The 27,013-nt window shown below is 39.5% G+C and overlaps 1 protein-coding gene across 1 annotated transcript; it reads right to left on the bottom strand.

Annotated features, from left to right (window-relative positions):
- On the bottom strand, nt 1–25,722 carry TRMT11 (tRNA methyltransferase 11 homolog). Its single transcript, XM_084283608.1, has 13 exons — nt 25,637–25,722; nt 24,781–24,846; nt 23,979–24,052; nt 22,208–22,289; nt 22,026–22,118; nt 21,223–21,357; nt 19,399–19,555; nt 15,392–15,472; nt 14,588–14,752; nt 12,828–12,900; nt 12,004–12,135; nt 7,966–8,086; nt 1–783 (listed from the first exon to the last, which is right to left on the bottom strand). The coding sequence occupies exons 1-13, from the start codon at nt 25,712–25,714 to the stop codon at nt 655–657; spliced, it is 1,386 nt and encodes a 461-aa protein (XP_084139734.1). The 5' UTR covers nt 25,715–25,722; the 3' UTR covers nt 1–654.
- Between the last annotated feature and the right edge of the window lie 1,291 nt (nt 25,723–27,013).

The following is a 27,013-nucleotide window of genomic DNA, read 5'->3' as shown; positions in this document are numbered from 1 at the left end:
CAGGCTTCACAGGGTTTAATAGGCTCTCCAGAGTTTGTCAGGTCACAGAGGCTTGTGTGCCTGTGTGTGCACACGCGCGTGCACATGCACACACATCTGTTTCTTTGTGGATTGTGTTGTTTTTTCTTTTTTTTAAACACTGCTGGCCTCAGCCAGAACAAATCAGAGTACATATGAACAGTCACTGCATACAACAATTAAAAATAAAAACTCACTAAAAACTTTTCTGTTTTACTGTTTGTATATCATTTAGAAAAAAATGATCTTCACAATAAGCAATCCTTGATCACCACCACGTGTTCCTAAAAGAGCCAGATGTTCACAGTTTAAGAAGCCAAATAATACTACTACTTTTTGTAAACGTTAATGGTGAAAGAACAATAATAATGGTTTTAGTCAATCATCATTATAACTTGAAAGTACAAATATAAATTAAATAAGACTCAAAAAAAACTTGTACAATAAAATCTGCTATAAACAAAGCTAATTAAAAAGAACTGCTCTCAACCTGTGTTGTGGGCTTCATCTTGCTTTAAAATTAAAAGCAGTATTTATTTTTCTGAAGCATCCAAATGAATGTTCATATCCAGATGTCCTTACAAAGAAACACAATCTTCATTCTTTCCTCATTTTTTAATCTGTTTATATTGTATTTTACTTCTGGTTGTCTTTTTCTTCCTTGGCAATTCTCTTTGTCACTCCGCTGAAATACTTCTCACGAAAAGAATTGTGTCCCCTGTACGGCATGTATTGATCATCCAAGTAAGAATTCTGATCTTGATCCTGCATGGCATCAAAATGCAAGTGTTAGGTTTTATGGCAGTCTGTTCAGTGTGCATTGCCATTGTTTTTCCTTCAGACTTTTTCAGATGATTACAAGCAAGAGTAAAGTATTATTTAAAATGTAATGGCAACCATTTAAATCGTAAAACAACGCAAAAAAAAATACAACGCTAAAGTTTTCGTTCAGATTAACGAGAACACACACATCCTACATTTAACATTGGCATTGATCAAAAACAAGCTGTAAGCAAACAAGTTTTTGTTTTGTGGTGTGTTTGTTTTTTTTGTTTGTTTGTTTTTAAATGCACTCATTTAAGTTTTCATTATTGTATTCTGTATAGCAAACTGAGGCAAGTTGTCAATACCAGACATTCGAAGCTTGAACTGTGCGGAATCACTGGAAGTATCTCAGCTAACATCACCAGAACTCAACCCTCGCATGAATGAATGAGAGCAGAGTACTATGCCACACACACTTTTTTATAAATGGAAATATAAAGATGAGTTTCCAGAAGAAATACCACCTGGAGAATTCAATCACTCATTTTGCGGAAAGCAGATAGAAACAGAAGGGGAATACGAATGATTAAAGCGAATTCATGCAGAAACTGAAGTGCTATCAAAGGATTTTTTTTCTTGTGCAGAATTCATGTACTTCTGAAAATTAAAATTGACATAGTAAATCCCTACACATGACATTAGCCAAGAAAATAGTTTAGAAAATTGGCCCATTATATGGGCCACTACATATAAATGTTTAGTTCATCACGTACTGTGGCTTTACTCAATTAAGATACTTGTCAACTGATTGTATCAATACTCTAAAATAAACAATACACCAACTTTTTTTCTGAGCGCTAAAAAACGATGGCAACTTGCAAAACAGTTTAACACTTATGGTTGATGGCAGTTTATCACAATGCCAAGATGAAACTGAGCTAAACAGCCTCACACGCACAACTGAAGCGTGCAAAGAGAAAATAAAAACAAGCACACAACAGAACTAAACTTCTCTTCTACTAAATGTTTCTTCTTAATGCATCCTCACAGTTTACTGTAAATTTTTTAAGCAATTCTTCAGCATACAGATTGGTTCATTACTTCAGTATACAGTTCAGGTTATTTGTTCACATTTGAAAATAAAATTACTCTAGAATGCCTTAGTAAGATGGCAGTAGATTGAAGTCAGTATTTTCATATGTTACCAAATGCTACCAACACTAAATGAACTAAATTCTAGTAGACATTCCCCTCTTCAGCTATTTTGTGGCCCTTCTGGGCTTTCACCTAGCAGGATCAATGCCACATCTTGCTTTGAATATCCTAATATGCATTCTGAAGCTGCAAGACAAAGGTTTTTCAACACTACAAGACATTTGTGGCATGTACAAGTGCCCTCTTCTGGACACAATGAGCTACTCCTACGAAGCAATTCCCAGCTGCTATCCTAGCAGATACCAGTGGAATGCCACTGGTTTAAATTAACTTCTTAAATGTTCATATGCATATATGTGCATATCTAACACTTAAAGCACATCTACCATCAGCATCCAGTTAGTTCTTTTAAAATATTGCGATGTTGAAAAATAGCAGGAGAAAAATGACCTCAGTAAAGCCACTCCAGACACTGTACTATTGTCTTGTGGTCATCTGTGAGAGACAGGCATTTCTAAGACCGTCCTCAGGGTCATAATCAACGCCTTTTAACATGGCCATGAAAAAAAAAAAAATTACTACTGGGAGACAGGAAAAAAGGAGGACTTAAGACACTTTCATTTTACAGTCAGCCCATAGCCACTTGTCCAGGTCTCCCATACAGTACCATGCTGAGGAAAGGAGCACTTGTTTTTCACCTGAATTTACAGGCCAGTAAACCCTCTTTGACCACAGCGTGTAACATATTTTCATGACTCTGGGAAGTGTTTTAATGATGATTTTACTTAATTCACTTATTTTAGGAAATTATTTTAAAAAATGGATGGGATATTCGACCCTGAAAGATAATGATATATGGGTCAACAGTATTTTTGACATAAAAATGAATCCCTATAACCTCTAAAAGGTCACACACCTGTACTCCATTCATCTTGATTTCTTAAGTAACAAATTGCTAATTCAGGCTGAAGGGAAGGAGGAAGAAATGAACTCACTCCCTCTACCCCCAAGCTGGCGAGGACAAAGAGAAGATATATCTCAGAGAAGAAACTTCAAAAGGAGCATCCGCATTCATCAGATGGAAACAGGCTTGGTGCTTCACACCAAAGCACAATCCATTTTGTAAATCCAGGCTTCATCAAAAGCTACGCAAATCTTTGCTTGCTAGATGGGAGGAGACCTGCAGTCAGGCACTGGTTTCTTGGAACAGCTTACTAAGAAAGCTCCTGGCCCACATCATAACTCCAGCTTAAGAGCTTCCACTCCCTATCTCTTCCCTACACAGACACGACTGCCCAGTAAAGATGTTAATGGCTTTAAAGAAAAAGAACGGATTGGGAATGACTTAAAAAACGAAAAGAAAATAAGAAACCCTAAATTATCTGCAGATGCCACTCACTGTTGACATTTACTAATCAAAATAGTTTTACAGGGAATATGAGAGCTGAACAAACTAAAAGAATGTCATAGATTTCAGAGATTAAGGATTTCTGAATAAATTCTAAATTAGGGTATTTTCTATCTACACAGGGAGCCAAACAGGTATAGTTTTCCTGAGCACTAGGAAAAGTCTGCATTTAGCTCCACAAAGATAAAAACACATCAAAATCATCTTCAGAAAAGCATTCTGACTATCTGGATTGGAATTCACCTAGGCATCGAGCACCAGTTCATTTCAGTAAGGAAACCAGCCAAACATCCTCAGGTGAGCTCTAGTTTGAGTAGTACAAACCAGTCGAACACGCACCCTGAAGTTCTGGCAGGAATGCTATGCAGTTAGAGAAGATCTTACAGAGGGTGGATGGGACACAGTAATGAAGAAAGCACTGGACCAAATCCTGGGAATTGTTTCAGTCATTGATCTGTCAGCTCTCCCTGGAATGCATTAACAGTCCAGCCCAGTTAGCATACATGTTTCTCCTTTCACTCGCCCCCATCTCCAATCCCCCCTTTTATGTTAAAGTTTAAATTTGGGGAATAGAGTTGAACCATTGTGTTTTAACACACATAGTTCCTCTCCTCCTCTTAACATGACACACTGGAAGAATCAGGAGTACTACTTGTGATACAACGCTGCACCCAGGGATGAATAGCTTTTGCCACATTTGTTTTGGAGGAAAAAAAAAAAAAAAAAAAGAAAAAAAAAAAGTATGCATAGTTTTCAAGGCATAGAGTCTGTAATTGGTTATTTGGCACGGCCTACTGAGACTTCCCGAGAAAGCATTTCCTTAGGCCACGTGCCAAGATTGATCAGCAATGATCAGCCCACTTGGCAGTAAGCCAGCTCCTTCCCCAGTCTACTGGTCCTACCACCAAGACAAAGCCTTCTTCTTTTATTTGTAGGACTGAAGATGTTGATTAGCCACTGCTCATTCTTTTTAAATCCTCCTTGGTTCTCACTTTGAATTATTCAAGTTCTCAAAACAGCAGACTAATTGCAAACAGCAGTTATCACATAAAACTTCTGCTCTCAAATGTTTTACGATGACTTCTGTGACAACTGAAAACCAACAAAGCTCTTGCAAAGTAGATGCTACCGAACTGCTTTTGCTAATTTGTGTTTTTAACTTAACACTGAATTGTTCTAAAGACAACAACAAAAAATAAAGGTATCATGTCCCTGATAAATAATGAGAGGTGGAAGAAAGAGGAGGGGGCTTGAAGGTAACAAGAAAGCTGTGTCTTTATGTTTTTGCAGACACTATGTGCAAGTTTACAGATTTTTATGAATCTGGCACATCTCATTTCAGCCTTGGGGTAATAACCCACATTCACTTTTTGTTTAAAAGATCTTCCTAGCCTTATCACAGCTTCCTACCACTCTACATCTGGTGCTGAACGGTAGCTACAGAAACCACTTACACTAATGTTATACAGCTATAAACAGCACCGAGCAGTTCCCAAATCACAGATGCAGGGTCATATCCAGGGACACAGCTAAATTCAGAAGGAAAAGTTCTATGCTAGTAAAGACTCTGGAGTGACCCCATGACATGGAAATGCTGGACACATTCAGTGTTGTGGATTTGCACACCCAATGCTCCAGGGCCTTTTCATGGGTAGTCATACGCTCAGAGGTCATTCTTAAGTCAAGTTTTCTGTTTCATCTCTCCCTGTAATTTCTAGGTGTCTCTCTTAACCCTTGACAACTGCAGATCTCTCCTTTTATACATATACACATATATATCTATATATAATATCGATGTATATATTTAAGAAGTACTAATGAGAAACATTAAAACTAAGTAGCGTTTACTAGCCAAATAGATGTGGTCTATTTCTTTAAGACAGCCAGCCAAGGAATGAAACAAACACAAACAATTCTGCAATGGCTGAAACAAACATAGGGAAATCAACAAGCCTCTGAAGACAGAAAGCTAGACACACTGTAGCAAAGAAGGGGAACACCAAGCCACCCTACAGTTAAACACCATTCATAAATCCATCCCCTTCTGAGATAGTTGGTTGATCACCAGATACAGACTCCCAAGAACTCTTGTGATAATAATGCTTGTTCTTAAGTTGTAAGTTGTTGTATTCCAATTTTCCTACTGATTAACTATTTACCAGTTACTTGACTTTTAAATTTAAAAAAAAAAAAAAAAAAAAAAAAGAGAAACAATTCAAATATAGATAGTAGACATGAAGATCTTTCAGTCTTATATGCATATATTTTTAAAGGTTTTTGAAAAATAAACCAGGACAGCAGAAGATATATTTTCACTTGACTCAGTGTGGAAGAATTAGTTCAAACCCCCTCTGACCTAAAGCAGAAGACTGGACTCCTAGAAGATTAGAGTCAACAGACATTACAACACAAATCTACTCAGCCAACACAACAGGTTCTCGTTCTTCCACTACCACTGTATTTCAGTTCTTATATGTGAATGGTTCAGTCTTTGGAGAGTGGAATTTATGTTTTTACTGCTCCGAAAAACCTCTCTCGATAGTTTGATAAGGTTTGACTCACAGTCCTGGCCACTGTAGTACCAATTAGGAAGCTTTATTTCAGGTTTAGAAAGATATTTAGGTGATCCATGTCTGTTTAATACGAGCAGAAAGGCCACTTATATTTATAAAAAAAAAGTGGCAGATCAGGCTAGTGAGGTCTTATCTCATACCGCTTCCATTTTGCTCCTCTCCCATTCCACTCGTTCCTTGTTTCTCCAGCTCTGTAACTGATCAAATTTGTCTTCAGTTAAGAAGTTAGAGTGTTAATAATGGAATTGAATTTGCTGTGAAATTTGCAATTCACTATTGGTGGCAAATACTGGGAAAACTGATGGACTGCATAGCAGCACTACATAATACGTAGAATTTCTTAGTCACTTGCGAGTACTCCACTAAGCTGAACTAAAGCAATGTGTAAGTTCCCATTACAAACCAGTTTATTAAAGAAAACGGGAACTGTCTGGAGATGTAAATGCCTGTATATTCAGAATAACTCACTTTTATATGGGGAAAAAGAAAAACTGCCAAAGCTCCAAATACTGATCCTATCTGGTGAGTCATAAGCATCCAACTCAAAAGGATTTTTGAGACATTAGGACAGGAAAAAACATGTCCCAGATTGCCAAGAGAATATGAACTGTGTCTGGTAGAACTGGGGTGGGAAGATCTTCAGTAGTTAGATGCCAAACAAGACCCCAAATCAAGGAGGTACTAGTTAAGGTGTCAATCTGTGTACTGTTATTTGTACAAGTTTTTGCGTTATTACAAACAATACACAGGGCTTAGCATCTTTAAGTTACCTAAGAAGACATCTGGAGTCCACAACAGAAGCACCTGCACAGTTTTACCTAGGCAGTAAGCCTGCCAAGTAGCATCAGGTGCTCAAAGCTAAGTGCTTCCAGACGTGAACCTGTCAAAGCACGTCCTGAAGAATACGTGATGCACAAAACAAGAATAACAAATGATGAAAGTCTATTCGTAGGAGGGTGAACATATTTTCAAAATTAGGACATCTTATCCTACAGCACTGGCAGCCGCATACCAGCTGGCATATAAAAAAAAATTCTGCAGAAAACCTCTGTGGACACCCTGAGACATGCATGCCAAGAAGTGTCAAAATTTACCCTTGTGGTTTGCTACTGACAAAGTTGGCAGCTCTGGCTCTGAACTCCACATACAGTGTTTTACAAAAATTCAGTCATCATTGAAAATTTCAGTCATCATTAGCATTATGAATGCAGCGCTGAAATCCTGCTTTGTTATTTCTGTAAGCACCATGCAGACACAGCAGTCTGGCAGCATCTCCTGTCATTTTAAATATCTCTTCCAGCTGAAAAGGAATATACCTAAGACACTTGCTCACCTCTTGCTTGTGTTTTCATTAAGAGTTTGCTTCACACTGGTTTAGCATCTTTTTAAACAGTCTTTGCAGGTAAGAGAAGCAGCAAGAACAGAAAGGAGACCTGAATGTATTATTTGCCAGTCTCAGTGACTCAGGAAAGGAACTTAGTGTGTCCCCCCTCAAGAATAAATTTAAGCAAAAAAATAAATAAATCCTTGCTTCATTGTAATTATGTAACGGACACAATATTATTTCCAAAAGCTATATTGTTTAGTCCCTTGTGGGTTTAAAGATCACTCTAAAAATTGAGTATTGTTTACTAGTACTGGCAGATACACAAAGTATCTGGCATTTAGTATGTACTTGGGCACCAAATTACACTTTGGGATCAATGGGAATTTAGGCATCTGAACTTCTATGTGGATCTGATTCACAGAGTTCAGTTTTCTAAGAAAAGAGTATGCAATTTCCACAAGCAAGCACAGTTTCATGCTATTAAGGGGCTTGCTCGGGACAAAAAGTTTATCAGAAGCTGAGGAGAACAAGGAAAACAACAAAACCAGTAGAGTCCCTTAAATCGCTACTCAATTTACTTTGAAGAAATGTGTGACAATTTTACAAAAGCTCTCATAAAAAACTCAAGCATGAGAGAAATGAAGATCAAATGCTGAACAGCACAAACCTGAATGTAACAACTACCACTTTACACAATCTAATCAAGAATTCAAGCTTACCTTGAATTCTTTCACCTTTTCCATGGTTATCAGGCGCCTTGACGTGTGGCTGGAAAGCATCTGCTCGCAGTTGCTAATAAGTTTCAGGCATGGGTGGCGGGGAATGATCTCTTCTGTATATCTGGAAGAAATAAACATTCAGAGTTGTAAGCTCATGAACTGCAACGCTTGCATCTGAAACAAAATTCATACAGATTTTCACAAAATGGCTCACACTAGAAAGTTGCTATGAATTTTAAATTAAGTTACCAGAAGCTCAGGTATTGGTGCTCAGAGTTCTCCCAATGATACATTCCAACCATCTTGTGACATTAAATGTGTAGAAGAAATGGAAATGTTACCGTAAAGAGGTCCGCACCCATATTTTATACATGTATTTGTACTACGTTAATGTACGCATGCCTATATCATTTCAAAGGGAAAACATCTTGCCCAATCAGAAGTAATAACCTATCCAATCAGGAGCTGTGATTAAAAAAAAAAAAAAAAAAGTATTCCACAGTCAACATAAATAAAGATACAGCAACAAGAGACTTAACTCTAGCTCCCCAAAAGGAGACCATTACACTTGAATTCCGACTGATACTAAACTAGCTCCTATAGCAATGATATTCCTGGAGTTCAGAAGAAGATGCTGCAGATGTATCACATTGTAGTTGTCTTGTCAAATGATGGAAGATTTTTCTAAATGGAGAAAAATCAACTAGCTTTTAACATCAGATGGTAGCAACACGGCTTACAATAAAACCTCGTCTATAGAGCCAAGTAGGTGTTTTACATGCCTTCCATCTCATAAGCATACTATTTCCCCGTGGAAAAAGGGAATTTCCCTCCTCCTATTTCTCCAAATGCTGAAAAGAGGAATTTAAAATTTAAGAGCTTTGCATGAGACTGGAGCATTAACCTAGCTTAATAATATAAAATGAGATGTGACATGATTCCGATATACTGGAGTATAAATCAGCCATGTAGTCCTCATTTTTGTAATAAGCTCTCCTATAACAGTTACTGTAACATAATACAGAAAATGGTATATGGGGTATTGTCAGTGACTAGGATTTATATAAAATGCTTGCTCTCATGATTCCCCTGTGGTTGGGGGTCAACAGAAGTAAGACATTAAAAATCAGAACTGAACAATTTTGGAACCAGTCCCTGGAACTTAAAAGATACAATAGAGGAGCTTAGTATTTTTCTTCTAAAGAAGTGGATTTTCTGCACTTTACCAAGTAGATGTATTGTTATAGGTGAAAGAGAAGTCAAATCCAACACAACTAAAAATGGGTTGTCCTGTATGTATGGCATAGGCTTGTGCATGACAGCAGGCAAGTCCCAAACTGACAGACCTGAAAGCCTATTAAGACACACAAACCAGAGATGCATTGAAAAGACCATGCCAAAGAACAACAAAAAAAAAAGCAGTATAAAAATCAAATTCCATTTATCTAGCCCTACTGACAAGACAGGACGGTGATAGGAACTTCTCTGGACCATAGTTTTGTGTTCACTAACAGTAGCTGGTGGAAAAAGAAGAACTCATTGGACAACCATGCTAACCCAGCATTTGGTAGAATAAGTTTCATGCAAGCTCTAGTATTACAATTACTTAACACTAATTTCAGATGCTCAGTTGTTGACAAAGTATTTGTAGAAAAGAAGAAAAAAAAAGTCATTCTTCACAAAATCCTGCCACGAACTTTTCACTTAAGAGAATAAAAACATTAGTTCTGAAGCTTGAGCAGCCTTGCAAATTCACAAAGCACAAGCTGATAAAAGCATCCCTCGAAGAGCTGAGGGAAATCTTGACATTTCTTAATTTAAAGACAATAGCGAGCTGTTAAATTAGTAAGACAATACCAAATGCAGACTTGTACATACATTAAAAAAAAAAAAAAAAAAAACTAACAGTACCGCATCTCTGCATCATTCCAAAATTTCCAGATAGCCAAACAAGCTTTCAGTCCCTTCTTGTGTCCAAAATCAAGGCATAACCTGCTAGGTGAAGTCAGAACATGCTTTTGACAAGGGAGAATCAAATGAATTCTCAGTTGTTTTTTCTACTACACAAGACTTTTGATGCATCCACTACCACCAACCTGCCTGTCACTCTTACAAAGGTAGGCACTCCGCCACAGTATCCTAAAAGTTTCTCTTCATATCCATAATAAAGCCTGGCTGCAGAGGAATTAAAAGAATTCAGACTCAATAATGATTTCAATGTCAGATTGAAAGATTAAACTTTGGAGTGAGATGCTATCTTGCAGAGTAAGAGATCATTATCGGCTTGTTAAAAAACCTTGTCTGTTAGCATTAATGCATATGTATCTTTCTGCACTCAGGTAAAACTCAGAACATTATCAAAAGAGTAATACAGTAGCAGTGCTTTTAACAGAAACCCATTTTAATTTAGTTCTGCTTTTAATTTAAGGTAATACACAAGGATCTCAAATACCACATGAACCTGATGGCAGGTGTTGCCTAAGCATAGTTGATAGCACAATAAATTAGTAGCCAGCAGCTTATCTTTCCTCTACACTCCTGTTTTTTTAACAAAAAAAAACTTCTCTTGTGTTCATCTTTACAACTGAAATTACAACAAAGAGATGATACTGTGCTGATACACTAACTTCCATATTTCAAACTTCATTGCATGAAGTCAACTCATACTCATCTGTACAAATGTACTGTTTAAGAGGCAATACAACTAGAGTTTGAGAGCCAACGTCCCAAAACAGGAGCTGAAGTAGAACGAGAATGTGTAGCTCATAGTTATCTAAACACTGTATTCTGCTGTACAGAGGATGCATGCTTTTACCAATGTTCAAAGACTAGACAAAAAGCTCTGTTAAAACAGAAAAAACACAGTAATTCCAAAAAGAGTTCATTGACATGGAAATCTAAGACCCTGTGTACTTGTGAATTCTATCAGGGTTAAAAGTGTGTATAGAAAGACATTTTGAGCAAGGAGTATAATACTGTTAATGGCATTCTTTGCTTTGCCTGTGAACAGTAGTATAAAAAAGGGCCTAAAATATCAATCATAGCATTAAAAAACAAACAAAAACCCCACAAGCTATTAAGCACACTCTTCTGTTACTAAAGAGCACACAGAAATCTGATGTAATAGAATTGGCTTTTTTCATTTTCCAAATTTTCAAAACGGCATGTGATAATTACACAGAGGACTGTTACATGGCTTTTTTGCATGGTGAAGTTAGGGACAACACCCACTTCATTTATTGGTATAGCTTGGCCATACATAGGAACATATGACAGTGTAGAAGCTGCATTCAGTACACACCTACATCTGGGAGATGCTCAGAAACAGTTACTGTACATCATCTCCCCACTTTACTATAGAACAGTTTTCAGGAAAAACAACAACAGCAAAAAAAGCCCAAAACCTTACCTAAGAGATGCTTAACTCAGGTATACAAGCAGATGTCTTTTCTTTTAAACTCAATCCAAAGCTGCACTCCTGAGCAGACAGCATCCTGCAGTCTCTGCTGGCCTCTCTCGTCCTTAACAGGGCTGCTTCTCTGTACTGCAAGAAGCGTACTTCTTGCCTCTCACTGCCATCTCTCGGCCACTTGACTTTCCATTTCCCAGAAGAAAGCTAAATTAGTGGTGCCAAACCCCAAACATCCAAGAACGTTCACTTACCGGACCCTGTCATACACATCTACCAACTACTCTAATACAAACACGTATTAGTGTTTTGCCTTTCTACTACTACCTTAGGAATCTATCTGCACCTTAAAAGCCTAATTTTCTAAGCTTAAATCTCAAGCCATTAGACATGCATTTACAAGGAGGCGTGACAGCTTTTTTCTTTTTGGTAAGTTGGAATCATCTCCATTCAAAAACCTTATTTTGGAATCCACTTGCCCTCATACAAAGTTCTAACAATACGACGCCTGAGCATTACTTTTCAGTGCTAGCGCTATGGAAGTTCCAGCTGTATTGTGCCCAAACAATCACAGTTAGAATTTTGCGTTCATTCTGACATGCTACATACCAGAAATCAAGGATACATACTCAGGCCTGTATATCGGCAGCCAGTAAACTAATCTTCCTCCCATCACCAGATATTCTGCCGCAAACTTCAAAAGGTCAAAAAAGATGTCGCTCAGATGGTAGCTGGATGAAATGAAGACGGGATTTTCTGTGCTAAACAAAAAAATCAGAAGTGTAAACATAAAAGCACAAGTAAACCTTGCATTTTTTCACTATAAGAGTAGCACTACTTGATATTTGCAAAACTGCCTAGGTAAATTCAGACGTGCAACTTCTACTTTGAGGAATAAGACTTCCCAAATTCCCTTACTGGCTATTTACATTCATCTTTAGTACTTCTGAAAGTCACCGAAACACAAGCATGTTGGATGTAATTGTTTTGCACAGCATCTTCCCTAAGGGCAACTTATAGTAAAAGACAGAAGACAAGGAAGGCCATGCAAGTGCAAAAGCCGTGTGTTATCTGTGAAGAGAAAGAAGCAGTGGAAAACCAAGAGGGAAAGTTAAGCTGAAACAGAGGTACTCCATTTTAAACTTACTCTGCAACTTGCAGGGCTTGAATAGAACATTGAGAATAGGAAACAAGGTACTGCTGATTCACAGAGGTGAGATGAAGGATTTGAAATCCGGACACATGCAAGTTATAAGCAGATAGAGAAAAACCAAAAGGATTTCAGGAAGTGACACATTGGTTTTGCAAACAGAACAAAAGGGTCTTTTCTTCTTTAATTATTAACTTTTTTAAAGAGCTGACAGTCAACCAAGAAAAAATAAAGATTCTAAAACTGTAACTGGCTTCCCATTAAAACATTTATATTCTACGGCAGACAAAACAGCTTGCTTACCTTCCTTCAGCTGACTTAACTGATTCCTTCGGTGAACCTGTTCTGCGAGTAGCTTCTCTGATACCGTATGGTGCTATACAAAGCAAAAGCATAGTGCAGAGGTGAGAAGTTCACTCTTTGAGCACATAACATTATACAATTATGTTATACATATAAAACAGTGCATAATCTATGGCTTATACAAAGTTTTGAGAAAAAAATTACAAAGAAACTTGGTAAGAATAAGATCCAAATAATTGCTAACTGTTTCAAAGAAAGCCTTTCAGCTGTAAGAGGCTTCTAGCATACTAGATGTTTGCTACAATACAGAAAATGCTTTTCTGTTTTGTTAACAGATTTGTTCATAAAAAAATAAGCCTTACATTTTCAACACGTGACAAATAATCCCATCCTCTTGTTTGATAGAAACAAACACCTCTGCTATAGCACTTAGCTGATCTTTTCATAGAATCATAGAATCATAGAATATCCTGAGTTGGAAGGGACCCTTAAGGATCATCAAGTCCAACTCTTGACACCGCACAGGTCTACCCAAAAGTTCAGACCATGTGACTAAGTGCACAGTCCAATCTCTTCTTAAATTCAGCCAGGCTCGGTGCAGTGACCACTTCCCTGGGGAGCCTGTTCCAGTGTGCAACCACCCTCTCTGTGAAGAACCCCCTCCTGACGTCCAGCCTAAATTTCCCCTGCCTCAGCTTAACCCCGTTCCCGCGGGTCCTGTCACTAGTGTTAATGGAGAAAAGGTCTCCTGCCTCTCGAAAATTTTTTTTCCAAAATGGCATTGTATAATTGGAATTTCTTGCCAGCACATTCTGCAAATGGTAATTCTTATACAGATAGAGCAGTCAGAGTTCACTTTTCTTAGAAATTTGCAGAAACATATAATAGCATAACATGCTTATTTCACGTTCAACACATTTGTTTTTGTAAGACTCATGTCAGTATTTCAGCATGGAAGCACTAACGTCACCACGTTGTAAATACAGAAGTTTCAACACAACTTTTAAACTCAGTTCTAAGTAATGTACTGCATTGTCTTATTTTCAAACAGGCCAAATACAAATCAAGGAGCACCTCACAGAGAAAAGGCACCCTCCCTGTTCTTAACTAATATGAATGTATCATAGTATGAGCCAGTACTAGACATCAGGAATTACTGTATCAAAGTCTTCTGTTTATTTCTTTAGCCTCTACTCCTCTCAGGCAAGACAAATGGTGTTAAGCACACAGGTTTCTAGAAGAGCAGAGGATCCTTTCAAACTCTTGGTGCTTCCAACAGTTAAGTGTATCATAAATGCATTAAACTCTCTCTTTGGAAGCACTCCAATAAGTACTTAACATAAGTCTTCAGAGTCCATCAGACTCCAGTGTGCTGCAGATCAAGTCCTAAAAGCAACACAGACCATTCTGGTAAGAAGGCTCCACGCATCAGTAACATTATACCTTTACTGAATGAGACACCTTCAAAGGATAATTTTCAGCCATATTGATTTTCACTGTCAGTCATAATGTTGTCTCCATGGAAGGCAGCATTATCTCCAGCTTTGTTACACATTTATAACTATCCTTAAAATAAACGCAGAGATGTCATAATGCAGATCCAGTTTCCACAGTGTTGAACTCAAAGGTCATTTTTTGTAATATGGAAACTGCAGATCTGAGCACTCATTGAGACATTAAATCAATATACATATGCATATACCTAGGCAATAATATTTTAGTCATTGTAATTGGGCAACAGAAAGTGTTAACAAACTTACGATCTGTGATGATTGCATCAAACAGCATCCCTTTTCGCCATACTGGTCGTGAAGAATCAGAAACTAGGGCATCAAGGTAATACTTCTCTAAACCATACTGTCGGAGATTAGCTCTGATATTTTCATCTGGCCCTCTCCACTTCTGGTTCTTTCTGCTTGCCTTGCCTGAGAGAGAAAGGAAAAAAATGCATCCTCAACAGCAAAACCTTTCATATAAATGTCACACAAAACAATAGTTTATCTCCTGCCTTATTCTACTCACCAACAGAAGTATTTGTGATAAAATAAGCTTTGTAACTAACAATACATAATGAAAACAGATGAAAAATAGTCCCACTGTACCATCTGTATAGGGAACATATATATATACAGAACACATTTTTTTAAAACGTTAGTTTATTAGATGTTAACTTTGGAGAAGCACTATCCATCAGTCATAATCCTATGCAGAAAATCTGTTCTAATTTGCACAGCAGTTTTTCAGAGAAGTAAGAAAGGGACTAGGCTTGCTGGGTTTGGTTATATAAAAATGTTCCTACAGCACAGAATCAGAAAGCACATAGCTATTGACATTACTATTTTGAATTATGTTTTGGTTTTCATTGTTCCTTTTCTTAAATATTTAATGCTTAAAAATTAAAAGAATAACTCAGCTAAGACACGCATAAATCAATCAATGAAATTACACATGAACTAATTAATTCTGTGAAAATTAACATTGCTTTAAAATGCACTACCTTCTATCAACAGAATTTGTAAATTCCAAAGAGTAAGATTTCAATGGCTTAGAAACATGTAACATACCTAATCCATGGATTGTGTTGTAGTCTATATCAGTACCACATACATATGCTCCAAAGTGTGCCGAGGAGATAAGGAGGCCACCTACAAAGGGCAAAAAAGGGGAAAGGTTTAAATTGTTGTTATGAACGTCATCTGTGTTAGGATTTTTTCCTCAGGAGTGTCAGGAGTTTACAGAAGCAGAACACTAGACTCAAAGCTAAACCCAATAAAAAAAAAAATAAAATACAACTATAAAACAGTTAAAATCTCTACACAATTATAATCAGAGATGTTAATACTAAATCCCTTCTCTCTTATACGTGAACTTCCTATGCCACTCATCTCTGGAGACTTTCTGAGGAGTTTGTTTGTAGTTTTCTGTATTTAAAGCAATTAGAACCTCTGAGCATTACAAGAATCAGAACTGTTAATTCTTTAGTAAGCACTTCTGGCAAACAATCTAAGAAATTACCGGAAAAAAAAAAAAAAAGGCAATTTTATAGTGCCTATTCTCAAAGTTAGTCTCCTTAACTATGTCAAAAATTAAACTTGTTGGGCATTCAGTCCCTTATTAGGAAGCAACGGTCAAGAACCTCACAAATATAAATATCCCCATTATAAATGTCAGTATCAAAGAAGTTTCCTTAATTGTTTTGCTAGTTGAGAGCTATATACAGATGTCTTCTTTTGTGTATGCTGCTATTTTGTCAACACATTTGTTAGTTTACTAATCCAGCAATAAAACTAAATTTATTTACTATTTTTGTTATTTACTACTGCGATCTGCATTTCTAATTAAAAAACTGCTAAAAAAAAAAAAAAAAAGCATGTGTGATTTTCCCTTGAAACTGGGCAACAGCAGAATAGCCCACAAAAAAAGAGCACCTCCACTAAGTCTTTAACAACTTCCAAATGAAAAAATGATGGATGGCAGAAGACTATCAATGAATTGTGCTGTTCATCAGAGAGTATACAGCTAACAGAACAGTTTAAAACTGTACCGTAACCAAGAACTTGGCTGTGAACCCCACATTACTGATGCCAACTGCTTATAGGTAGAAGCAATCCCACTAAAATGAGGGGGACAACTGCTGCAAGACAAGAGCTCACCAGCACCAGGAGCACACAAGCTGCCTGCGTGGATGATGCCAATTCTTGCATTCACTGGCAGCCTGAAAAGGAGCATCTCAGGCAGCTGCATTGCCCCACACCAACCACTCAGCACCAGCAAATCTGCAACACATTCTGCATGTACAGGCTAAAGGTCCTACATGGGGCACTAGAAAATTCCTGCACTGTATGCTAATAAACTACCAAAATTGAAGGTGAGGGAGAAAAAAAAATATATATCTTTTTTTTTTTTTCCTTGTGAAATGGATCAGGGAAAAGCAAGGTTACTCACCCCATAGGAGTCACCCATTTCCCTTCTCGGCTGTAATCCCTCAGAACAGATGGGCGGTACCTCCAGAGGGTCAAGACAAACTTAGCTATCCCTGACCCCAAGTATGGCATACCACCCAGTCCTATAAAAAAAAGTAAGAAAGTACTTTGCCCGTCTAAGAGTATTTTTAATCACATAAAAAAATAAGATAGGAAAGCATGAACTTAGAGCTTTTAAATCTCAGCTGATACTAGTTCAATTTTGTTCACAGAAACCTACATAGATACTTAAATATCCTAACTGGGCCATCCCTTTGACCTACCCTAAATTAAACAGATGTATGTTAAGGGTTAATCAGATAATCATTGGGTCCACTGACAGCTATTAACCAAATGACAATGGCACAGCACTTCATGCCTTTCTATTGGATAGTGTCTGTTTTTCCTAACTCTTGAGCACAGATGAGGGTCTAGTCGTATCACTGTCCTCCACGATGTCAAGGAACAAAATTGTGTTACTTGCAATTATACAGCATCATGAATTGCCAAAGGGAAAGTAGGGACAAACATCTTCCTGAAGTACAAGCAATAGGCTTACTGGAGTATCAAGAACAAATTGTCAAACAGGACAATACAAAATATTCAGCTAAAAGACTTGATTTCTTCCTCCAGAAATCTCCGGTGGGTCTTAAATCAGCCTAGTCAAAAGCACTTTTCATTCCAAGGACAAATTCCCCTTGTCCACTACTACACTGATCTGGAAGGCTTGTTTGGCTCACGTAGCAAAAACAGATTGCTTCCAGAAAGCAAGCACCATTTTGCAAGGCTGTTCTAGCCTAGTAAATAGAGCATTAAATTAAAAAAAAAAAAAAAAAAAAAAAAATCAATCCAGGTATTCAAGCTGCATCAGTGAAGAAATCTGAACTATGTTTTCCTCAAAGTACTCCTCAAGTACCAAAGGTACATTCTTTCCAAATTCACACGCTCAAATTTACTGCTTTACTCTCAACTCTAAACTACCTTCCAAAAGTACGTGATAGCTCACTACTGCACCTGACAACGTTGAAAATCCTATAAAGGACCTCATTAAACTATTAAAAATTCCTGGGTGCTATTCACCAAGAGTAGGTGCAAAAGAAAAGACACTGTTCGGTTATAAATGCAGTTTTCTGACTGCCTTACCCAGCATCTCTCATGCCCCTGTGTACCGTTAATCTCAAGTCTGCACATTACAGATGTTTAGTGCAATAAAGCCATAAAATTTTTAATTCAAATCACTGGGCAGTTTGGGGAGAATTTTGTGTACGTTATACTTTTGAACTGAATCACTTAAGTCTTAACATTCATCATTAATTTCCATAGCTTCACCATCTCTATGCAATTTTTCCTCATTCTGTCTTTAACCCTTCATTTTTTTCTTCATTTTCACTCCCAAGAAAATAATTGCTTTCAGAGAACTTTTTGTACTGTAGGTTTAGCAGATAAAGAAACAAAACTACTAACACCAAAGCATAACTGCTTACAGATGAACTAGAGGAATTTTATCACCCTTTCAAAGGTTACTCCCCAAACACAAGGAGGATTAGTAAATGTCATTAAGAGATTATTATGCATGCAAAAAATCAGGTCGTATATGAATACAAATATTGAAAACAGAAACATGGTTTACTGAAGTCCTGTGTTTCTGAAAATACGATATTCCTGATGTATTTTCTGTGTTACAGAGAATCCACATGCTAATAAAAATTCGTCCTGCTACTGATTGCTGTAGTGTTGCCTTCACTCTCCCTAGCATCTTTGTAATAATTTCTGTAGTGAATTCTCTTCACCCTCCTAATAAGGATTTTTAATTTCATGTGGCTCACGTGCTCTTAACACATGGTCAAACTTCAGCGAAATCCAGGTCAGCAATAAAGCCTTTGCTTTTCTTTTCAATAAACTAATAAAGGCTAAAGGTGGCTTAATGCAATATACTCTTGTATGATTAAATGCTACAACCTGACACCATGGATCTTCTTTTTCAACTACAAAAAAGTTGAGTTTCCCTCAGGTACAAGGTACTTCTATTGCATGCAGATTAATATGTGGAATAAAAGCTCCCCCTCCTGGTTTAACTAAGACAAACCGTAACTGGAGTGAATACATACTGTGAACTGCGCTGTCCTAAGGATGCAACAGCACAAGGAGCCCATCACTGTTGAATGCTATAACCTAATAATTGCTACAGTGTGTTACAGGGTCAAAAGTGCCCTCAACACTTCTCAAAAGAGCCACCTCCAGAGATGCTACTCCATACAACATTCTGAAAGTTGCTGCAGGGAATGTTGCAACCAAATTTCAGTTCTTAGTGACTTTGGATCCTAAGTGGTCCGCAATACACGTGAACTGGTGTTTAAACCATGCTACATATAAATAAATAAAACTATATAAGATTATTTTACAGTTCTGAGAAGTCTGTTTGCATCTTCTGAAATTGGTCTCCTTCCCCTAAAATCCCTTTCAAGAATCATTTTATGATCCCCATTTTGCTTTTGGTACAATCTCAAATGTCAGTTCAGCACCTGAAGCCACTGTATCAGGCAGAAGGGTGGCGTAACACCACAGTAACACAATCCCCCAGTTTTTCCCTCCAGTAGAAAGGAATATACCTGTTCCAACAAAGGGGTCATATACAATATCGTTGGGTTTCACTCTTCCATGATTTGCCATAATGAAAGACAGGCAGGCATCCATGCTGGTATTTCCAATAAAGTGTCTCTTTTTTACACTGTAGGACTCAATGAGTTCTCTTTGGCCATCTGCAATCTGTTGAAAGATTTGAAATCACTGTCAGGTCTTAGATACAAGAGATAAGCAGAGTGACAGACTTGTTTAAGTGACACTATCCAACAAACAGCAAACTCATCATTCCATAATGCATCATTTTGCCTTCTGCAGGTATGAAAGACTTCTTTCTAAGCAACAGGTGCAATATCTATGCAATACATAGATAAATACTTCAAGAGAGAGATCAAAAATATACGAACAATTTGTAGTGAAAATTGTTCTAAATAAATAAATAAATATTAGAGCAACTTTGCTATTATTCTAGGTGTCAGAATAACAATTCCTGGCAATTTAGAGTCAGAAGAACTTCAAAACATTAATAAATAAAGTACATGTAAACAAGTGCATGTGCACAGGTTAAGGTCACACAGAAGTTTGATCTTCACCAGCTTTTCTGTCATGCTCAAAATCTAAATTTAGGATAGCACTGACAAATTAAAATTTACTGGTAAAGCAGACAAGGCCCAAATGCTTTTTTTTCCATCAGACTTCCAAAATATACTGAAGATGACCAGAAAAGTCCAGAATTAAGCATGTCCAAAAGCTCTTCCAACACAATTCTCTGACTCTGACCACCACCAGTTTTACTGGGTAAATAAAACACATTTGTCTATGCTTTCCAGGTTGTTTTCCCTGTCTTTGAACACTTCAGGAAGCCAGCAGAGGTGGGACAACAGCTGCACCATTTTGCAGTATTGCCACAACACAGGCTGTTATCAAGTTAATCACAGGCATGGAGAGTATTCAGAGGCACTAACAGGTAATGCAGGCCTCTAACTTCCCAGGTAGTTATCGTTATAAAACCCCTGACCACAGCTGTGCATTCTCAACAGGGATTCTCCTCCCTTCTAAACTGCTCTTGACCCAGGGCATTCCAGAACACAGTTTTCAATCAGTCACTGGTGTCATTCTGTAAGACGTCCTCTGGGGACCCACTTTTCCCTCACAAGATATAAAAGACCAGATCCAATTTCCTCAATATATCCCAATCATGCAGCAGGTTTGGAGTGCATACACCCAACAGATGAGAACATTTGCAATAAGTACCTCAGATGACAAGCTCTGGACAGTTTTTGAAAATGACCCTTACTGTGTGTGAGCAGCACAGCACTGTCAGTGTCCTCTCACTCACACATCCATTTGTGGGCTGGACCCACTGTGGTCCAAAGTCTCAGTCCATGATAACTCACAGCTACAGGATAACTACTGAGTCAAAGGCTCAGTCCATACCTTTCTACTGAGGTGCTCATCAGGACGCCTGAAGCACGTGCAGAATGCTCCAGCAGGGCTGATGCAAGTCACCATGGTAGCAAACCATCTATTGTTCCTGTAAATGTTTCTTCATGTTTGAAACAAGCTGCTGGTGCTTTTAGCTTCACCTGGATTTATAATACCACAGCTGTGCAGACATTGGTGCTGTTTAACACCAGTTTTTTTCCACCTGTTTTTAAATTGCTAAGGTAAACTGCTTTTTCTTAGTCACAGTACGGATTTTCAAGACTTGTATCACTGTTTTATGCAGTGATATATTCAGTCATAGTTATACTGTATGCTTCCATTAAAGCTCAAGACAACTTTTACATTTTAAATTGAAGAACAGTTCTGAATATACAAGCTCAAAAACTGAAGCAACGGTACTTACGCACCCATCTACCAAAATACAGATCAAAGGGCTCTTCTGGAACATTATTAGGGTCCATTCCATAATCTTCCAAAATCCAGAATACATGTTCTGGATTCTTTAAATTTACTTTTCCATTGAATGGCAGAAATTCAAGAGCCTACACAAAAAAGAAAAACAGTCTACACATTCTAGGTCAAGTTTTTAAAATACGTGTCCCCCCCCCCAGAAAAGAAAACCTAACCCCCCTAAAAATCTACAGAATCAACAGCGACTAAAAATAGAGCATAATTAAATAAGCAAAAGCAGTAACTTAGAAAAAAATCTTAATTAAAATAGTGATATAATTAGCAGGAGAACACAAGCACAGACAGAAACATAAGGACAGAACAGAAAATTGGCAAACAATCCACAGCTTGCAACTAAAGTCAGTGGACTGGCTGTTCCACATACTCCAACAATTGATGTCTAATATGGAGATAAGACATTTTCTTAAAATGACATCTACTCTATATGAAACTTATAGTTCTAGGCCATAAGCCTAAAGTTCTGCATCTACGAAATCAGCACTGTGATCGTTGTTTATCTTTGTATATGCCTTACGCGATCTGCTTAGGAAAAGAAAACCACAGAGGCAGGAATTCACGGGGTACATTAAGTCAGACAGAAAGATCTCATTTACAGTTGACAAGACATAAGCTGTAAACTGTTTTAAGATATTCAGGAAACCCCAAATTCAACATATCTTAGAAAACACTGATAGCATTGAATAAGAACAACGTAAATAGATAAAAATAAATGTTGATGGTATCTTAAACATCTACTTACATCTATCTTTTTTATTTTCTGTGCTTGGGTCAGTGTTTTATTAAAAGTATGAATACGTATTTTGTATGTAGAGTCAGGCTGTAGATACGGAAGCTGAAAAAATGGCAAAGATTCTCATTAGTACAGCTGCAGTGTTAACTACTGTGATGAAGAAAACAGTTTTAAATTCTTCACATGCATACCATCCTGTCCACTGGGTAGTTCTTCAAAGACGCGTAGAGCTCCTCTGCAGATCTGCCATGACCCCACAGTTCAAATATAGACCTGAAAATACCAATATTTTTAGAGCGCAGTAAGATAGAAATGGCGAAGGTGAAGGGAAGAGGGAAATGCCTTACAGACACTCCTTCTCACCAATCCTTCTTGGCCAACATGCTTAGGCTTCATAGGGTATAGGAGGATGTTGTTTATGTCTTAGCACACATTTAAGTTTTGTTCTGAACAGGGAAATACTTTTTCTTTTATCTTAAACTGATGTATCAAAGACGCTTTTTTGTTTTTTCTGTCTTACGTAGCCGGAGATATAATCAGTGGTTCTATCCCATTTGAAGATTTGGCTAAGATGTTTGACATTTTAAGATTTTTAAGCACTACACTGTTTCCCACACTTTTGTTGTTGTTTCCATATTGCTGGCTTCAATGAGAGCATTGCCTTGGAAGATGACAGAACTGATGCTCCTGCAGTGTGTGTGCAGAAGGCACACCACCACACACCACATCACAGACCTTCCCTCCAGCATTTAGATATCCCAAAAGTGCCCTAGCCATATCAAAGAAAAAAATCCTACAACAGGAACCCTTGTGGTACTGCACATTGTTAGACATTCCTATGCGTATTTGTAACACACCATACACAAAGACAATCTTTAAAGATCAGCAGTGGCATGCAGTACTTTTACAAGGATGGTAGTTGACTCCCTAAGGAAAAACTTGCCAGAGTTCAAAGGTTTAGCTCACTCACACAAATGTAAGAGAACTACACTTTACTAAGTGACAAAGGTCAGTGGTAGGCCATTTAGTTGCAGTATTCCTTTCCTGAAAAATATTTAGGGCTACACGTCTAACCTGCATTTACCCTGAAAAAAGAGTAAATTTTAACGGTGTGTCATTTCTTCTTAAAGCATCTGTTTCTATTTACTTTAAGGATTTAATCTGTATTTATAGATGGACCTATGGAAAAGCTAATAACATAGGCTGTACTAGGGACAACCAAATACTCGTCTTTGAGTTTTATTTTGCTGTTGGAGAAGCAATTCAGACTCACTTCTTACCTTTACACTTAATTATCTAACAAAAAAAAAAAAAAAAATTCTGCTGAGAGTTTATTTAGGTAAGTATATGCTTCAGAGCTTTTAATTTTCATTAGCAGTGCAATTGAGATGCTCCAGCAATCTTATGCTAACGTAACTCCCCATAGGAGATAAAAGGGCAGGAAAAAACAGTGGGCAAGTCATGCTTTCTATATGAGAGTTGTATGTATTGTTTGAAAGAGCATGCCATATAGAACACCTGTAGGCTGTTCTGTTGTGCTTTAATTCACGTCACATATGACAAGGAATATGTATCTTCTCGTATCATTCCCTTCTAAACTTGATTTTCAGTTTTTACCTTTCATTGTTCTTATATTTTAATTCTATGTGTGTTTTAAAATGAGCCACTACCTAAACAGTACTCAAGTCAACTGGGAAGTCACTGACACTACAAGATGAGCACTGGCTCTACAGTGAAAAACAGTGCTTCAAGACCTGGTGCTGACTGTAAATTAAGTAAGAAGGACAGGCATGATATGTAATCAGTCCTATAGGGTCCAACAATACTTCCTCATTTCTAGGGGTAAGCAGTGACTTAGGACTCCATAAATCTTAAGACTCTATTCAAAATTAATATTTTCCTTCTTATAGTGAAAGCTTTTTACAGCCTACTTTATCATTTTGAAGATTTTTCACCTCTTACTTTGCACATACTGTCCGTTTCATTATTCCCCTTGCCATCTCTTCTGAAGGAATATTGAGAATCCAAAACGGAGACTGAAATAGAAAGAAGATGAGTGATGCGAATGTCTACCTGGAGGATGTTACGCGTATTACACAATTACACAATTCTGTTGTATCAAAACAGAACATGCATGCTGAAGAAAAAAACATGTTAACAGTACAGAAAACGTGAAGATAAAACATTTAATTTAAGGTAAAATTAATTCTTGGTTGAACAGCCAAGAACCTTTACTACAAATTCCATTTTCCTGCCCTATCTTTGATTTGATAAAATATTATTTGTTTGTTTATAATTCTCTAGATTATTCATCCGCTAAGGAATCATAACACCTACTTATACAAAACTAGTAACAAAAGGCTAGTGATGTTTTCTGACTAAGCATTGAGACCAGAATTATACAGCTTGCCAGCTTCACTTTTTTGGATATAGTGTCTCATCAAATTAGAGGTAAACACTAAATTCACACAGCCTACTAAAATGTTTTCATGGTTCAGCTGTTCTGAAAGGAAACAAGCCTCCCAGTAGATGGCACAATTTCTTTCTATATAGCTAAATGAAGACATCCTGATGTGCTTTTTGTGCATCTTTTCCTAAACCCAAAATCTGAGCTGAAATTGAGAATTGCTCATTTTTGGAAGACAACTTATTTTCCTAAGAAACTTCAAAATGTATTCAGTTACACGCTTTAAATAAAAATATCGTAAAGGACATATTTGTATATCATACATGCACTCAAGGAAAATATTTGGTCCTCACTTACATTTACACAAATTTCCTGTTGATTGCTAAATTGTCCACCATAGAGCGAGAGCAACGATGTTATTTCCTAAAGGGAAAATAAAAAGGTCAGGCTTTGTGAGCATTCACCAATGCGTTAAACTTATATATATATATGTATGTATCAGAGACAGAACAGCGTATTATAAGTTTTAATGCAGACTGTGACCTCCACAGGGATTACAAACAAAAACTTACAATAGAGGAAAGAATGGCATTTACTAAGGATTTATTGTGAGAAGCAACAATGAAAAACTCTTAACGCAACTGCGTGGCTAGGGCAGAGGTTTAGAGTTAAATTCAGCTTGTATGTAGTAATTATGAGATGAAAACATAGACCCTTCTGCTGTAAAAGTAGTTGATCGTCACAACTCGAGTTACTGACAGGTTATGAAAAGCCGTACATCGTAGGGTACAGTAGGATCAAAGGCAAGACTTCAGTACGGAAATCCCAGCGTTTTCCATTCTTGCACTCATTTTTCAGTGCCTGAAGGCAAGCTGCAAGGCGCAGAAAGCACGGCCTGCGAGGGCAGACTCTGCATGTGCCGGGGCTGCCGCGCTGCAGGCAGGCGGTGCCGGGGCTCGATGCAGAGGCGCTGGGCAGCGCGCCGGGCACAGCCGTTCCAGAGGCAGGGCAGCGAGGCGCCTGCAGCGCTCCCTCTCCCCCCAGCGTCCCAGCCTCCCCCTCCAGGCCCTGGAGGAAGAGGAAGGGGCCGGGGCTGGGGCTGGGACACGCCGCCTGCCCCCGGGCCGTCCCCGGCTGCCCCCGGGGGGAGCCCCCGAGGGCAGCACCCCCCTCCCGTCCCGTCCTGTCCCGTCCCCGGCCGCGAGGCGCTCACCGGCAGGCGGAACTCCAGGTGCTCCTGCGCCAGCAGCAGCAGGAACCTCCCCGCCGGCACCCGCCGCGCCGCCGCCATCTCGGGACGGCGCCCGCCTCCCCGCCCCGCATGCGCCGCCGGGCGGGCATGGCCGGCACGGCTCGGCACGGCCCGGGAAGGGAAGGGAAGGGCTGGGAGCTGCCCCTCGGTCCCCCGCCAGGGCCCTGAGGTGGTGGTGGTGGTGTTTGTGGTGGTTTGTGCCCGGTCCCGGTCCCTGCCTGCCGGAGCTGCCCCGCTAGGTAAGGGGTGAGCGGCGTTTGTCCCGGCTTCGCCTCAGCCTTCTGCGGTTTCCGTGTGTAATTGGTGACTAATTAAACGTGCGCCTAATTGCCTGCTCGTGTTTTATTTATTTATTATTATTATTTTTTTTTTTTCCTTGTGACATGGGTGTAGAAGCAGAGTTCCTAACAGACCGTCAGGAAAGGGGCAGAGATACGGCTACGTGGAGAATAATAAACAATGATTTCTGTGTTCTCAGTTATCCTTTGTTATATTTTAACATCTGAGCTGGCAGGCCCGGCGCACCCAGCCTTCAGCGAGCCTCTGGCAGGAGCAGCCCTGCCCGGCAGCCGCCCCATGTCCCGGCCCCCCTGCGTGCTCTGCGAGGGTTTCTGGACGGCATTTTCTCTGCGCCTCAGGGCAAGGCTCTGCCCGTGCCCTGCTGCTTACAGGCACGGGCTGCGGTCTTGGTGCGTGCCCATAGCCTCCTGCGGGCGCTTCTCAGCCTGCAGCACTCACGCTGCAGCCGGTGTGAAGACGAGGAGACGCTCCCGGTGCTGCCCCCCCGGTGCCCGGCTCAGCGCCGCAGCCAGTGGGAGGATCCACGGGGGGGGCGGGCGCTGCGGGGCGGCACCGCGGGGCTGGGGCTGAGCCCCCGGGGCTGTTTCAGCGGCTCCTCCTCGGCAGCCCGGCCCCAGCCGCGTCCCGCAGGGGTCCCGCAGGGCCGTCGGGGCCCGCCGCGGGGGATGGAGCCCGGTGTGGGCGAGGGGCAGGGCGAGGAGAGCGGCGGGGCGGTGGGCGAGCTGCGGCGGAGCTGGCAGAGCTGGGCGGAGGGCCACGGCGAGTACCAGAGGAGGAACCCGTTCAGCAGCGAGGGCGGGCTGCCCGGCAGGCCCGCGCTGGCTCCCAGGGGGGACCCGGCCTACGGGAGGCCCCCCGAGGGCTCCAGGACGGAGCAGCGGGGCAAGGATGCCCACTCGCACGTGGGGCGGGAGGTGGAGGAGCTGTGCCTGGTGATCAGGAGCACGGGGCGCAGGGGGGACGACGGGCGCGTGAGCGTGACCTTCGGGCAGCTCTTCGAGACCTACGTGACCATCTCCAACAAGGTGGTGGGCATCC

This window comes from Netta rufina, assembly GCF_964035555.1.
Source record: "Netta rufina genome assembly, chromosome: 3".
NCBI lineage: Eukaryota > Metazoa > Chordata > Aves > Anseriformes > Anatidae > Netta > Netta rufina.
This window is presented reverse-complemented; position numbering and strand designations above follow the sequence as displayed.